The 17,240-nt window shown below is 45.1% G+C and overlaps 1 protein-coding gene across 1 annotated transcript in view; it reads left to right on the top strand.

Moving 5' to 3' along the window:
• Positions 1 to 17,240, top strand: part of MEGF6 (multiple EGF like domains 6) — a 153,167-nt gene that overhangs the window by 22,808 nt on the left and 113,119 nt on the right. The window contains exon 2 of the mRNA XM_073603592.1: positions 4,509 to 4,631. Coding sequence (XP_073459693.1) covers positions 4,509 to 4,631 — 123 coding nt within the window. The remainder of the gene's footprint in view (positions 1 to 4,508; positions 4,632 to 17,240) is intronic.

Here is a 17,240-nt window from a genome sequence, read left to right as displayed (position 1 = left end):
CTCTTAGTGAATTGACCCCTATGACAGCCAGGCAACTAGCATTTTCAAAAGTTTCAATTAAGCTTGGTACCTTAGATGGCCTGTTCAACACAAAAGCTTTTCCATGTCTTGCTTCCCCCATGCTGTGCCCAGGCTTCAAGCCTTTTTCAGGGTTCATAACGCATTTGGGACCTTCTAGAGCAGGGGTCTCAGACTGGCTGCTCTCCAGCTGTCCCATCGTGCCTCTGACTGTGGGAGTCATGCTTGTAACTGTCAGCATTGCAATGCCTCATGGGACTTGTAGTCCTGCAACAGCTGGAGGGCCACCAGTTTGAGACCCCCTGGTCTAGAGGGATCAACGTGCTTCCCAATCCATGCAAGCGCTAGGTGATGACCCATAGGGGGTTTCCACCTCCACTAACCCTCATCCACACAACAAACATTCATTACATTACACCAAAGAGACAGCACTGTGTATTTTAAGGCATCTACCGACTAGAACGCATTAAAAAAAAAAAAAACTAACAATAAAATAAAGCTATATGTAAAATATTGGTGGCCACATAAAAGCCTACACATATAATCCATATAAAAAGAATGTCTTATGTACTGCGGAGATCTGGATGATGGTCCTTGACTTCCCCTACCACACAGATGGGCACGCGACTCTGCTTTGCCGTTATGGCAATGGATGAAAGGTGGCAATTAATCTGCTGCCGACAAATTCATTACCCGTATTTGAGGTGCCAAGCTCTGTATTAGCAAGCTGGCAAACAACGACGGATGCTAACTCTTCATTTTGATTGTATAGTAAATCTCCGGGGGGGGGGCTGTACCTCTGCTGCATCTACAGAAGGTGCTGCACGTGGTAAAATATTTAAGGATGTTCCATTTTCAAGAATTAATTTTAAAAAATTCTGCAACCTTTATATCATATCGTGTGATAATCACTGCAGTGCAAGATGCAGCTTAGCTTAGGAGAATAATTGCAAAGTGGCTTTTATTCTGGCACAACCTACGTGTGTGTTGTGTGTGTTCGCCTCTGCGCCCAACATGGGGGGGGTGGGGGCACTTAAAAAAAAAAATGTATTATTATATTATGTTTTATTTTTACACTGTCGCTTTATTTATTTATATATTTATTTTTATTTGATCTCTTCCTATCACAAGACATGTAATCATCCTATATGGAGACCTCTGAGGTCCCCAAATCTCTCTTATACCCTCTAACCAATGAAACAACAGGGAAGAGTTGGAACCTCTGTCGGGTTTTTGTTAATGTGGGGGAGAGGGGGGGGTTACCCTGCTTTCTGTGCTGGTGAAATCCAGTCACACCCTGACTCACCGAGTGTCACTGGGGTGTGTAGTGAGTGGAGAAATCCCCACCAGGGAGCAGGGGCGGCCCGTCCATTGAGACATACGGGTGCTGCCCCCCTATCAATGCAGCCGGCCCCTTGCAGGACGCCAGATGCATGGATTCCAATGGGGGGGTTGTTTTTTTGAAGCACCTGATTAGAGCCAGTGGCTCTAATAGGCTTCAAAATAGGATGGGCTCGGGGCACAGAACCAAGCCCACCCAGGTTTGTTACAATAGCGAATGAATATTCGCTATAGTAACACTGATCCTCCTCCTGGCCAATCAGGAAGAGGATCTTGAGTCCTGTCACCCGATTGGCTGAAAGGACAAGCGATTCTATTGGACACCTAGGAGGAGGGGAGGAGACGCACGGCGGAAGCCACCATGATGGAGGAGAGGACACAGGAGCCAATGTCTGCCACTCACCACCTAAATGGGGTAAGGACCATCAGACAGCGAGCGAGCGGTGCCACCCCCCCTCCAAAAAAAAAAAAAACACCAGCCACTACTGCCAGGGAGACAGCAATAACAACCTGTCAGAGGTTCTAAACCATCTGTGTTATATCCATCCCACTTGCCCTTGTATTGGGTAAATTACCTCCAGACTAGCAGGTCAGCGGTTTGCCTGCAGAAGTCACCCGGCACCACCCCCATCTTTCGGTACCTATTTTCTGATAGCGGTCTCGGTCGGATGTGTTTTATTAGACTTTGCTCCGGTGGGATCCAGAACTCATCCTATAGATCATCTGGCGGTTGTCCAGCGCGGTCTTCCTGTGACCCTGAGAACATTCCAGGAGCACTGCAGATAATATCTAAAATAGGCATGGAAAATGGATACAAGATGGGGTATTAAGAAACTATGTAACATATGTAGCCGGCTCTCCATGAAGAATGCACTTTCTGTACATTTCCGACAGTCGTCGGGGCAACGCAAAGGCACTTAGGAGACACACTATGGCCAAAAAGACGAGCGACCTTCGAGGAATCGTCCAACAAATGAATTCCGCCTAACATTAACAAACTCCAGAAGGGATGTTTTACTGTGCAATGTGACTAATGACACGAACTGCTACTATTCCTGAGACAGAAGACACGCGAGTCTCTCCCAGTTCTGCACTACGATTCAGAGTGAAGCTGACTTGCAGGAGACGACTTTCTTTAAAGTTGTAGTAAATAGACACGTGCAGAATGAAAAAATGGGTTTCGTTACGGATCGATTTGTTAGGTTACTAATTTTGTTTTGTTGCATTCGTAAGAAAATTTGTTTCATTTAGTTATGTTTTGTTTATTCATTTTCGAACAAATTCAAATTTTTCAAACAGACTCAAATTTTTCTAATGAATTTGAATCAAAAATATCAAATCAATCCAAATTCATTGTGAAGAATAGCTGGTTGCTAAGGAGCAGGTGGCCACTATGTCCTTAACAACAATGATTTATCTGCTGTCAGTGGGATTTTCTTTACGCTTTCATTGGCTCAAAGGAACAGTCTAGGGGTGTCTCTTTATGGGTTTTATTGGAACATGGAACTTGGATAGGGTGAAGGGCGCATGGGATACCGCAGAACTGAACACTTTGAGGAGTCTTCTCTAGCTTGCTGAGCTACACAAACATTTCTAATAGAGTCTCTCATGCTGATAGGTGACTAGGAGTTTTCCCAAAGGACCAAAGACTGCCCACAGCCACTAACTTCCAGCACTGGGGTCATTTACTCACATGGCCACATCGGTTGCCTCCTTCCGATATCCACTGGGCATTCTCCAGTGAGGGAGACACAACCTCACACCACCATAGGACAGCTGGACACCTTTCCCTCAACTTCCTCCTTGTCCTCTCCAGTGAGCTTCTCCAGACCCACACTAATTCCAGGACTAAACTTTTGTGAAGATGCCCCCCAGCTGAAGCCTCAGTTGGGAACGTAATGTCTTTTAGGTGGCACCTTCAGAAATCCTGCCCCAGGGGCAGAGCCCCAGCACAGGGGTCTCCTCCAGCAGGATTGGACCCAGGAACTCTGCGCCCCTGCCTCAGGCCGCAGGCTATTTATGAGCTCTTCCAACACCTTCTGGACACACCTCCCCAGGAATTGGCTGCAGTTCCATAAATATTCAGGCTGCCTGCTTTTCTTCTATAATCCTCTAAAATAAAGGGGGGAAGTAATCAGAGACACTTGTAGGTGGAGTGCAGTGCGGTGCAGCAGCAATAACACACACAGTCCCAGTGCGATCAAAGAACTTGTATTAAAATAATGCGAAGGCAGTTTACAAATAACTCGGTGGGAAGACAACCTTACCGGGAACACTCACAGTTCCAACAGCGTGTAGACAGCAGGTTTCAGCCGAGCTGACAGCACCTGTTGGGAGGGCAGAAAATGTCCAGGGCAGTTGAGAGCCCTACACTTTCCTTTCTCATCAGGAACCTTTTCCTGCCCCTAGTTCTGTCCCTATTAGGCGGGGTACCTGTCCCTACTCTACCCACTCTCAAAATGTGCGGCAAACTTGGGACCCAGGGCCTTAAACATCAAGTTTGAGTGGTAGACAGCGCTGGACTGGTGCCGCTCGAGGCTGCCTAGCCACAAATTACTCTTTGGAAGGTATAGAAGGAATTGCTTCCAATGGGATGTATTCCAATTGTAGGTGGTAAGTGATAGACTCCGTTGGGGGTCTAGGGCTGCTGCCTTTCTGATAATGACAATGGAGACCGCACCTGCCTACACACTGAGCAGGCCTAAACAATCAATCCTCGCTCCACTGATTACAAAGGCACTGAATAAATTTACGGCCCACACTACTCTAGGAGGGTGCTACATAGTGAAGCAAGATGGCAAACATCGTGGAAAAGTGATTTTAGGTTACACACACACTTCAGGCCTCCAAAACCGCAGCAAGCAGAATGTGAAGCAGGAATAAAGAGAATTTGTTTTTGACTCGGTAAAGCCATTTTCTTTATACGATACTTTCTGCATAACAAAAATAAGTAGTGCTTTTGGTTCCTTTTTAATGGTCCCTTTTGAGGTTATTTACATGAGAATTTCGCCCCGGCGGCCGCGCTACGTTTGCCTTTTATTTTCAGACAATAATATTTGAAAACGATTATTACCATTTTTTTTTTTTTCCAATGGTGAAATGGTTATGGTCCAGCTGTTAATTTCCTTTTTTCTCTTTCTCTGTCCTAGATGTCGACGAGTGCCAGGTCCATAACGGCGGCTGCCAGCAGCGCTGTGTCAACACTCCAGGGTCGTATCACTGCGAGTGTAAAGCGGGCTTCCGCCTCCATGCGGACAGCAGATCCTGCATCAGTAAGTAATCTCCATCCAGCGTTCCATTTCGGGGGGTTATCATTGCCGTTTATCCCTTTGGCAGCGCTCGGCGCTTTTTTTTTTTTTCTTCCTGGCTGGCTTGGAACTCGTACAAGTCCCGCTTGTAAAAACCTTTACATTTTAAGCACCGTTCCAATGAGCCTCTTCTATAAAAATTTAAAGGGTTCCACTAAGCACGGCTGTAAATAAATAGGCCACATAGCTCTGCGATGATATTAAAAAAATGATGATTGTTTCTGTGAAAATAAAAATACTTTTTATTGTGCATTTAATCGCCAAGTACATGAGCAGAAATATGAACATTTACTAGCGCGCGGTTAGTCCTCTGCTGCAGCATGTCGTAGCTGAGTAGATCTGGAGCAGTTGAAAAAAATGTGCTGCGTCTGTGAATAAAGGGTGATCCTTGGACTGACCCTTTAAAGCAGAATTCCAAACCAAAAATTACAAATAAAAATGAATAGCCCATTAAGCCCTTTTGCTGCAATGTCCACCTTCAATCTAGAGATTTACCCTGCATTACTTATTTTTTGCCACTAGATGTCCTCAGTCTGATGGCCAGCATCATTCAACCAGGTTGTCCCGGACGAGCCCCCAACCAGTGCAGTACTTTTCTGCCACTAGAAGCCCCAATTCACTTTGTCCTGGACCTGCCCCCTCCAGCCTGTGACTGGATAGTGAAAGAAGAATGCAGCACAATGATAAGCTCATCACTCTGCCACTCTGTTCTTTCCTCCTGTCAGCATGCTTCATGTCAGAACATGAACGTATTGGTTTCTTGTGTTGCTTCTTCCTCTCACACTCCAGCCTTGCTGTACAGAGACTACAAGAGGCTGATACCAGATCACATTCAGATACTAGCAATGCTTGTATTTTAAAAATACATTTAATGATGTATTCATGATTACAGAGCTCTACTAATTTGGGTCTTTTATATAGGCCTGGAGTTTAGGTTTATAAGGTAAGCAAGTTGCACAGTGCCAAAAATCATTCCAATTTGACTTCAGTAAGCTAAAATATCTATATTTTAGCTTACTAAAGTCAAATTGGAATGATTGCTCCGGATGACATCACACCATCTTATAATATCAAAGGAGAGTTGTAGTCCATTTTCATTAAAGGGATTGTAAAGTCTCGTTTGTTTTTTTTTTTAAACAAAAATAACAAACATGTTATACTTACCTTCTCTGTGCAGTTGGTATTGCACAGAGCAGTCTGGATCCTCCTCTTCTTGGGTCCTTCTTTGCTGCTCCTGGCCCCTCCCTCCTGATGAGTGCCCCCCACAGCAAGCAGCTTGCTTATGGGGGCACCCAAGCCGTTTGGCCCTGCCCCCTCTCTCTCCTGATTGGCTGACTTTGATTGACAGCTGTGGGAGCCAGTGGTGCCAGTGCTGTGTCTGAGGCCAATCAGGAGGAGAGTCCCGGACGGCCGGGGGACTCGTGGACATCGCTGGACAGAGATGGGGCTCAGGTAAGTATTAGGGGGGTGCTGGGGAGGCTGCTACACACAGAAAGTTTTTTTATCTTAATGCATAACCTTTAGATTTTATCCTAAAATGTATATGTTACTTGATTGTTGCTCCATCTTGTATCAGACACAGTTTATAATGCACCCTCTAGTGGTCATCTGTGTCAGGGAATGTAACTGGCATCTCTACTTAAAGCGGAGTTCCACCCATATAAAAGTCAGCAGCTACAAAAAGTGTAGCTGCTGACTTTTAATAATCAGACACTCACCTGTCCCCATGGGCGTCCGCAGGTAGGGGCAGGGGGGGCTATTGCCCCCCACCCCTGGAATCGTCAAGAAGGTGTTGCAGTTGCCAGCTGCAGTGGCTGCCGCTGACTTTTCCTGAGTCAGCCGGCTGCTCTCTGTCCTGACTCATCTGATGTCCCTCCCTCACCCCCAGGCCAGTCATCGGATGAGATGGGTCGACCGCTCGGCTGTTCCGCTGCTCCTCTGCCTGCCTGTGTACGTGTTGTGTAGATCCGGCTGGCACCTACCACTCAGTGCAGTCAGTGGCCGAGCCACTGAGTGATATGCTGCCAGTGGCTACTCATCATCACATCACAGGAAATCCTAACATGAAGTGAGTGGCATATACAGTTGCAAGCAACAGAAGAAGAACCACAGGTAACAGCAGTTAGGAGGAGCATTTTGATTTATATATTGCTGGAAAGTTGGACAGCTATTACTGGAAAGATATGTCTGTGTATGTTAAGAGATAATTCATCTTCTTCACTTTGTATAGGCTGTTTTCATCAAGATCAAAATATGGCCACAACAGATGTGTTGCCTGTCCCACGGCCCAGCGATGCGGGCGAACGAAGCCCCGCTCCTCTCCCCCTGCTCTCCGCAGGGCCGGCATTCAGACTGTGGGCGCCCGGCTGTGGCTTCACAGCCGGAAACGCACTGCTCATGCGCGAGCCGCACTGCGATTGGCCGGGCAATCTTCTGGGACCTGTGACGTGTTCCAGAAGATTGCAGGGAGGGAGGGGTGAACTTCCTTCAGGTACCGCAGAGCCCCATGAGGAAGTGGGAGCTGGGTGCCTCTGAAAAGAGGGTATCCGCTCCCCCCCCCCCCAAAAAAAATGACATGCCAAATGTGGCATGTCGGGGGGGTCACCATCACTTAAAGCGGAAGTTAAATTTTTGGGTGGAACTCCACTTTAACAAAGGTGGGAACTGTCTAGCTTCGCACGACCGCGCAATTGTCAGCTAAGGAAACGCAGTGCCGTATGGCAAAAAAACGGCCCGGTCATAAGGGGGCAAATCCTTCCGGGGCTGAAGTGGTTAAGAGTTACTGCTCTTTAGTGCTTTGGGCGACTTGGAAAAAAAATGGCAGCTGATGACCGTTCACATTGCTTCTGTACGCCTTTCAGCCTCTGCAGATCACCGATAGTAGAAGGCTGATTTCACATCAACCTCACTCCTTGTTTCTGTACGTAGGTTAACTACTAAAGAGCAGCAGTTTGGTAATACAGGAGCACAGATGAAAGGCACAGCTTCTGTAAATTGTTTACCTGCTCCAGACTGGAAGTTGATAATAACTCCAACTCCAAGAAACCAATCAGCTTCCAGGTCTTTTTTTTTTTTTTTTTAATCAAAGCTTAAATGAAGAAGCTGATTGGCTACCATGCATGGTGCAAACTCTGCATCAGATTTTGCACTCTCCAGTTTTAGTAAATCAACCCCCACGTCTTTGGCACCTAAATCTTGATAACTTGCAGCGTCTCCTAGCAGACGCCGGCGCCCTCTAGTGCCCCGATCGTTCCCCCAGAATGGTTACCGCCAAAGGCCGCCTGGTGAGCCATCAGCCAGCCAAGCGTACAGAAATAGGAACACATCTCTTTCTAATTGCGCTGGCAAGCCAGCTTATGAAATCATCACATTAAATTTCCTCTGCGCGGCTTTGTTGCTGTCATTACGACACGACTCCCCGAGCTCCCGAACGAGTCGCAATCTGCTGGGGCCGCTGTCAGGCCGTGCTTTGGCAGGCACTCCGGTGACAGATGTCATTCCTTCACAGCGCCGTTCGCTGTCAGTAGCATCTGTCTCGGTGAGCGCCGTCCAAGAACGGACAGTTTATGATGTCTGACAACATCCTCCCTTATCTGTGGATCTGCCGAGGTATCAAGAAATGTTCTTTGGAGCGTAATTCCGTCGATAAGAAGAAAAAAAGTTTCTTTGTTGGGGGAAACGTCAAGCCTTTTCTGAGAGCAGCGAGGAGAGATTATGGTCGATTAAGGCCTAAAGCGCATAAGCTGTGCCAAAACCTGGATGTAAACGTCTCAGTTAATTGCATATCTGTACCTGTCCGTCGTCACCGATTACAGGAATTTATTGCTCGGATAAAAGCCGGCCTGTTGCGGGATCACACCTGCGTTGTTGGCTCTGTGGTTGAAGTGCTGTCTCAGAGAGTCATCTGTGATGTTGTTTTACAGAAACACGTGTCAGTGTAAAGCCTCTTACACACGATCGGACTTTCCGATGTGCGATGACAGGCTGTTAGCGGCAAATCCGATCGTTTAAACGCTCCTTCGGGCAATTGTCGGATTTTCCACGGACAAATGTTGGCTAGCAGGTCAATTTTCCGCGGACAAACGTCTGTTGTCGGATTTTCTGAGCGTGTGTACACAAGTCCATCAGACAAAAGTCCAAAGCACAAACACACATGCTCGGAAGCAAGGACGAGCCGGAAACAGTCGGTCTTGTAAACTAGAGTTCGTAATGGAGAATTAACATTCATGACGTGGCAAATTATGAAATCTCCAAATGCAGCGCACAATTCTCTTCTTCTTTAATGGAATAATAATGAAGCTGCTTTGCTGGTGATACTGATGGAGTTATTGCAAACGAATTTTCAAAGGCTTTTTTTTTCGAGTGATATCAAGAATAATATTATTATGCTTTTTTTTTTTTTTTTATTTGGGCAAGTTACCACAACACCATTATCCCGTAGTTTTTAAGATCAAAGATACAACTATGTTGGTGTCCCTTGTTAATTTTACATTGTATTTTATTAAATATAACTGCCGACTCCCAAACTGTCATTTGAAGTAAAACACACAGCCAAGTATTATTCTCCATAATTTTTTTATTGTGCATTAAAAAAATAAAACAAATAAAATTAGACATGTTATCTTCCAATAGAACTTAACCAAAAAGTGCATTTTATGCATCCAAAAATATAGAAAATATACCAAATCAAATCATTATTATTCAACCAAAAAAATAATGTCAAAGCAATAACTCCAAGGCCAATAATAAATAACACATTATCTCCTCAGATTCCGCAACATGGCTGGTTGACGAACGGCCGCTCAGAAACTAAATGAAAAGCGCGAACTGAAAAGCGCTAAATGCACATCACAAAAAAAAAAAAAAAAAAAAACAGCATAAAGGATATACAGTGGTGCCTTGGATTATGAGCATAATTAGTTCCAGAAGAATGCTTGTAATCCAAAGCACTCGTATATCGAAGCGGGTTTCCCCATAGGAATCAATGGAAACTCATATAATTTGTTCCAGTTTATGCAGTACCACATGTGGCCAGAGGTGTGTGGGTGGGTGGGGCGCCGGAGACACTCGGAAACACTAGGAGACCGCTCTGAGACACTCAGGAATGTGTCTTGCCTACAGTCAAGCATGGTGGTGGGAGTGCCATGGTCTGGGCCTGCTGGCACTGGTGAGCTACAGTTCATTGAGGGAACCATGAATGCCAACATGTATTGTGACATACTGAAGCAGAGCATGATCCCCTCCCTTCATAGACTGGGCCGCAGGGCAGTATTCCAACATGATAACGACCCCAAACACACCTCCAAGATGACCACTGCCTTGCTAAAGAAGCTGAAGGTAAAGGTGATGGACTGGCCAAGCATGTCTCCAACCCTATTGAGCATCTGTGGGGCATCCTAAAAAGGAAGGTGGAGGAGCGCAAGGTCTCTAACATCCACCAGCTCCGTGATGTCATCATGGAGGAGTGGAAGAGGACTCCAGTGGCAACCTGTGAAGCTCTGGTGACCTCCATGTCCAAGAGGGTTAAGGCAGTGCTGGAAAATAATGGTGGCCACACAAAATATTGACAATTTGGGCCCAATTTAGACATTTTCACTTAGGGGTGTACTGACTTTTGTTGCCAGCGGTTTAGACATTAATGGCTGTGTGTTGAGTTATTTTGAGGGGACAGCAAATTTACACTGTTATACAAGCTGTACACTCACTACTTTACATTGTAGCAAAGTGTCATTTCTTCAGTGTTGTCACATGAAAAGATAGAAGAAAAGATTTACAAAAATGTGAGGGGTGTACTTACTTTTGTGAGATACTGTAAAGTGGTGAAAAATTTGCTTTTGGGTTTTGCCAAGCCAGTCATTTTTTGCTTACTAGCTCTTCATGGTCCATGTAACTGGGGGGCGTGGCAGGGGGTGTCTCCTTTGCCTACACAATTTTTGTTAAGGCTGGGTTCCCGCTAGTGGGAATTGGATGTTGGTTACTCCGCATGCAATTCACATGTCAGAGATTGTGACCGGCTCTCTATGGAGCCGGTTCACACATTTGCACAGGGGCTCTGGTGCGAGATTCCACAGGGGTCCTGTGCGTCTTTTGGTCCGTTTCTGTTCCGAATTTAGCCAAAATATTTGGGCTGAAATTCGGACCTGGAATGGTGAACAGGGACGCACCGGACCCCTGCTGTGAGCCGCTCCGGTGTGCAGTGTGAACCCAGCCTTAAGGGTGTCCCTCTTTCCCATTTCAAAAAGGTGGGTGGGGGGGGTTGTCTTGCCGTTGTCTGTGAACTATGAGGATGTGGCCATTTTTAAGTAGGGAGCCTGCTTTAAGATGGAGTTTCTCTTGTTTGTGTTGTTTTTGCAGCAAGGCTGTTGTCAGTTTAGGCTTGATATTTATTTTTTGTGTTTGGTCCATTTCTCCTAAGCTAAGAACATTGATCAAATTGCCTGCTGCTTTTTGAATTCTCAAAATTCTTTTTTTTAACCGTTTACCTACGTGGCACTTAAACCCCCTTCCTTGCCAGACCAATTTTCAATTTTCAGTTTTCATCGCTGTCACTCTTTGAATGATAATTGTCCGCTCATGCAACACTTTACCCAAATTTTATTTTTATCATTTTTTCCTACAAATAAAGCTTTCTTTTGGTGGTATTTAATCACTGCTGGGTTTTTTATTTTTTGTTAAAAAAAAGAAAAAAGACCGGAAATGTTGAAAAACAAAACAGATTTATCGTTTGCTAGAAAATGTTGCAAACAGGTAATTTTTCTCCTTCATTGATGTACGCTGATGAGGCTGCACTGATGGGCACTGATAGGTAGTACTGGTGGGCACTGATGAGGCAGCACTGGTGGCCACTGAAGGGCATTGATAGATGGCACTGAAGGGCATTGATAGGTGGCACGAAAGGGCACTGATGGGTGGCACTGATGGGCACTGCTAGGTGACACTGATAGGTGTCACTGATGATGAGGCACTGATTGGCAGCATTGATGGGCATTGATAGGTGGCACAGATGGGCACTGGTAGGCGGCACTGGTATGCACTGGAAGGTAGCACTGGTGGGCACTGGCAGACGGCACTGGTGGTCACAGATACTTTTTCTTTCTGCTCACGCTGTCAGCTGACGTGGATGACGTGGGCTTAACTGAGGTGCGGGGTCTAACCTGTGTTCATCAGAGCTCCCAATGGTGGAGTAGAGTTTTGCTGTGTGTTTAATTCCAGGTCACAGTCCTTAGGATCGCCCCACCAGGAGGTGAGCAAGCCAGGGTCCAGTAGCAGATATAGCAGGTAGGAATCAAACAGAAGCGTAGGCAGTAAACAAGCCAAAGGTTGGTAACAAGTGGTTGCAGGATGGGATCAAGCAGAAGCGTAGTTGATGAACAAACCAAAAGGTTGGTAACAACTGGTAGTGAAGATATGGACAGAAGCAGGAGTGACAAGAGTGAGATGTTGGCTGGAGGGAGCACAAAAGTCTGGCAAACGGGAAGTGCAAAGGCATGGCTAAAATAGGGAGGAGCAAAGGGTTTAAGAGAAGCAAGATAAAAGGCAAGGTTGTCCTAGCACTCGGGCAGGGAGCTGTCCAGCATCCCAGCTGGCTCGGCAAGAATTGCTACTGCCAGACACAGCAGAGGTCCAGTGTTCAGATTCAGGCCTTGACAATGGGTCTTCTATCCTGGGCTTCTGCTGGTGAGGATGCCACGGTGAGGAGGGTCTTTCGCTCTTAGCCATTGCCTCAGCTGGGAGCATATGCTAAAGGCTCAGGGAAATTCAGCTGCTCTGCTCCAAGGTATATCCAGAGGGAGCAGAACAGGAAGATGGCTGCTTGTGTGGAGCATCTTTGGAGAAGTCTTCCGTACTGGAGAGAGTAGAAGGTGCCAGGGAACAATTCAAGACAGCCTCCCTGCTCATCCACTGAAGTACCTGTGACTGCTCACAAGGACCTAGAATCTACTTAGAAGAAGAATATCATTTGGCCCTTCATAACAGACAGTGACTGCTCTCAGAGTCATTTCAAGCTACTTAGCTACTTTTAAAATGGCCAACAACTATACTAACTCCTACTAGAAGACTGGAGCTATCTTTCTATTTGTTTCTATTCCCTTGGCTATGTCTCCTTACTAGTGTCCAGTGTTTTTAAGGCAATGTCTTCTTACCAGTGTTTGTGGACTTCAACCCAGTTGTATCACTGGCCTCAAACCAGTTGCAAAACGCTCCTGCAGTAAACCTTTCACAAATGCAAATTGAGAGTCCAGTGCAGCCAAGTATCTTAAACAGTGCAAGTACCGCACCTCCAACATCTCTCAGATATTATTTTGGTGGAACATAAGATGAAAGAGCCTCTGAAATGTTTTAAGCATAAACATGAAAACTATAAAATCACAAGCTACAATAACTCATAGGCCAGGTTGACAACAAGCCATGTCGCTGACTAGCAGTGCTTTCGGGTACTGAGAAAGCCATTCTGTGGTATTTTGTGCCTCGGGAATTTGGCTGGATACATTTTTTTTTCTTTATGATGAGCTGGATCTCTCAGAAACATGCGTTAACACCTAGAGTATATCAGCACAAGAAGATATTTTGCTCTGCAAGTCTGGGAAAGTCCTTCATCTACAATCATAGACAATGAGGAAACCGTCGCTGACGTCAGTTCTGTGACTGCTGTGCAGCCGCCGAGTCCATAGGCTGTGAGAAGAAGAGATTCTGCACCCTTTTTCAGTGTGCCATGGTTACAAGATCAGCCGGGAAACAGGTATACGAAAAAAAAAGCAAAAGAAACGAATGGAAACCACAAAGGCATTGTTGGCATCACTGCTGATCCCGGTCAGCCTGAATTTAATGAAGATTCTGATATAAGGGGGACTAGGTTTTTTTCTGGCCCATGAATATTTTTAAAATATACAATGTGGCCCTCATACTGAAAAGTTTGAAGACCCCTGGTGTAAAGGACTAATTTGCATTGCTCCACCCACTGTCCTAAAATGAGGATTAATCCTCTAATTTTTGGGCTATGCGATGGAATGAGACATGTGAGAGACCCCTATTCTAAGAAGGCTTTAGGTTTGATTGGAGGGCTTTTTATCTCCTTTAGTCCAGTGGTCTCCAAACTGTGGCCTGGAGGCCAGATGTGGCCCTTTGCTTGCTTTTATCTGGCCCCTGGGGAACTATTTCATCCACTGACACCAACAAAGGGGCACAATTCCTCCTAATGGCGCCGATGATGGTGCACAGCTCCTCCCAATGACATCATTGATGTGGCACAGTTCCTTCCAATGACGCCAACAATTGGGCCCAATGACACCATTGACTGGGCTCAATTCCTCCCAATGACAACAGCGATGGGACACGATTCCTCTTACTGACACCAAAGATGGGGCATTGTTTACTCCCACTAATGTTGGGACATTTTCTAATCCTGATGGTCCCGGTCCAGTCCCCATAAAGTCTGAAGGAAAGTAAACCTTTAGCCTTTATTGTTATAGTTCTTTGTTTGCTTAGACATAATAAAGAATCGAGGGTTGCACAAAAAAAAATCCAAAACCACCTAAAGACACTCCTACTCAAGTGTGAATCCAGGCTAATACTTTACCCAGTGCATGCAATATATAGTAAATGTATCAAATTTATCAAACACTAAATAGTTTACTAACTATGCACATTAATGATTATAATGGACATTCCTAACATTTTCCATGAAATCTCTTAATTTTTAGTACTGACCAAATGATCTGTACGTTTCCTCCCTTTCCATACGATAGTTTTTCCTCATTTTAAATCTCTTTACACTCCTACTAAAAGTATATTTGGCTATTAGAAAAAGGAAAGTAGCGATACTCTACACTCCGCTCCTATTATGAACCCAGTCAATCACGGAGGAGATTATACAACTGAAATTTACACCCCGCTGTTCCTGAGACTTAGAGGGAATGGCAAGAATTCATCACCGGCTTCACAAAGGCTGTGCAGAATGTTAAATTAATTTAATGACCTATGAAGGAGCTCTTTTCTCTGGCTGGATTGTCTCCCGGCTTGTTTACAAGATTCACTAACAATTATTAAATCATGAAAATTATGTATATAGGTCTCTGTGTGAGTCTTTGGAGCCATTGACCAAGTGGTCACCACAGCTGGTAGTTTATGTGCTTGTAGGCTTGGCACAAACCTGAAAGACAGGTAGGGTGCGGTGACAGGCAACAGGTTAGGCTACCAATACATTTCTATAGGATAACATTTATGCAAGGAATGTTAAGGTTTTAGAACTCTACACCAGTCAGTCACTAAGCTTATATTGTGTTACCCTTGTCACAAATGATAAAACATTGTAACTCAATTACAAAGGAGATAAGAGAAAGGCTGTAGATAGAAATTGTAGTCTGTAAAAAAAAAAAAATCACATAAGGGGCAGCAGTGAGCTGCTTTGGGAATCAATTACATTACGAAACCTGTACTGAGGGTAAAAATCGTGCTCTGTTAAAGCTTATTTATTCTGTGTTTAGACTATTATAATGTAATGTATAATCTGCAAATAGCAGGCAAATATATTAAATATATTAAAATATATTAAGTATATTTGTTAAATTCCAGCACCCAGTATGTGATAAAATAAAAAGGCGGCTCCACCTGCTGTACTCACCCGATCTTTGGTGATGTGCACTGAAGACTCACCGATTCAGCAGTGTGACTTTTCTTCACTCTTCTTGGTTCTCTTCTCACTTCTCTTTTTCAGCGTCTCTACCCTTTCAGCTTCTCTTCCCTTCCAGCTCCTCTTTTCTTCCAGCTTCCCTTCTCCAACTTCTCTTCACCTCCAGCTCTTCTCCTCCAGCTTCTCTTCCCTTCCAGCTTCTCTTCCCTTCCAGCTTCTCTTCTTTTCCAGTTTCTTTTCCCTTCCAGCTTATCTTCCCTTCCAGCTTATCTTCCCTTCCAGCTTCTCTTCTCCTTCAGCTTCTCTTTTCTTCCAGCTTCTCTTCTCCAACTTCTCTTCTCCTCCAGCTTCTCTTCTTTTGCAACTTCTCTTCTCTTTCAGCTTCTCTTATCCTCCAGCTTTCCCTTATTCTCCAGCTTCTCTTCCTTGCCAGCTTCTCTTCCCTTCCAGCTTCTCTTCTTTTCCAGCTTCTCTTCTTTTCCAGTTTATCTTCCCTTCCAGCTTCTCTTCCCTTCCAGCTTCTCTTCTCCTCCAACTTCTCTTCTCTTTCAACTTTTCTTCTCGTTTTACTTGTCTTCCTACTTCGTTTCTTCTCTTCTCATTCACTTTGAATGATGCCCTGCATCATTCATCCTGCTTCCTGTGAGGCCAGGATGACAAGGCTTTGCCCCTGCCCTGGACTTGCGGTAACATACTGTATGAATAGTAGGAGGTGTGGGCAGACAGCTCTGGCTGTGGCTTTTTGGAGAACTCAGCAGTGCTTGGAGAATTTTTTGGGTACCCATGACTGAGAAAATACATTTATTTGGCCATGGTTGACTACCAAGAGTCAACTTTACCTCACCAGCCTATTGCTCCTGAATGGGTTCAAAAACCTGTTCCAATAGCAATGAAAGGAATGTTCTTGTTTTATGGCAGTCCAGGCTTCTCTTTGCACTTTTCTTCTATTCATTCTTCTTTTCTCTCTTCTCGTGCCTCATCTATCCTCGCTGCCATTCTCTTCTATATTCTCTTCTCTTCCAGCTTCTCTTTGAGCATCTCTTTTCATCTCTTCTTGTGCCTCATATATCCTTGCTTCACTTTTTTTCCCTTCAGGCTACTCTTTACTTCTTGTGCCTCATCTACCCCCACTTCGCTTCTCTTCTCTTATAGCTTCTCTTGTCTTCTAACTACCCTTCTCTTCCCACTTCTCTTGCAGTTTCCCCTCCAGCTTCTCTTCTCTTCCAGCTTCTCTTCAAGCTCTGCATCGCTTCTCATCTCTTCTCTTCTAACTTGAATGATGCCCAGCATCATTGTTCCTCTTTTCTTCCTGCTTCTTTTCTCTTCTCTTCCCTCATCTATCCTCGCTTGGCTTCTCTTCTCTTCCAGTTTCTCTTCAAGTATCTCTGTTTTTTGGTTCTTTTGCCTCCTCTTCCCTCACTTTGCTTCTTTTCTCTACCAGCTTCACTTCTCTTCCAGTTTCCCATCCAGATTCTCTTCTAGCTTCTCTTCCAGCTTCTCTTCTATTCCAGTTTCTCTTCAAGCATCTCTTCAAGCTTTGCTTCTCTTCTCTTCCAGCTTCTTGTCTCTTCTCTCCCCTTAAATGATGCCCAGCATCATTGTCTCTTCCCTTCCCTTCCCTTCCCTTCTCTCCTCGCCTGTCTTCTCTTCTTGCCTCTTCTTTCCTCTTCTCACCTCTCTTTTCTTCTTGCCTCTCTTCTATTCTCACTTTTCTTCTGTTCTTGCTTAAATGATGCCCAGCTTCATTTGTCTCATATTCCAGGGTGTCAAGGCTTTGCCCCTACTCTGAAACTTGCAGGAGAATGCTGCATGAATAGTAGGAGGTGTAGACATATGGATCTGGCTGTGGTTATCCCGGGGGAACCCTGCACACTTGGAGAAGGTTTTGGGTTTACCATAGACAAGAGAAGACATTTACCTTGTTTGGCCACCATTGACTACCA

This window comes from Aquarana catesbeiana, linkage group LG10 (assembly GCF_042186555.1).
Source record: "Aquarana catesbeiana isolate 2022-GZ linkage group LG10, ASM4218655v1, whole genome shotgun sequence".
Taxonomy (NCBI): domain Eukaryota; kingdom Metazoa; phylum Chordata; class Amphibia; order Anura; family Ranidae; genus Aquarana; species Aquarana catesbeiana.
The sequence above is the reverse complement of the archived record's forward strand: the minus strand, read 5'-3'. Positions and strand labels throughout refer to the sequence as shown.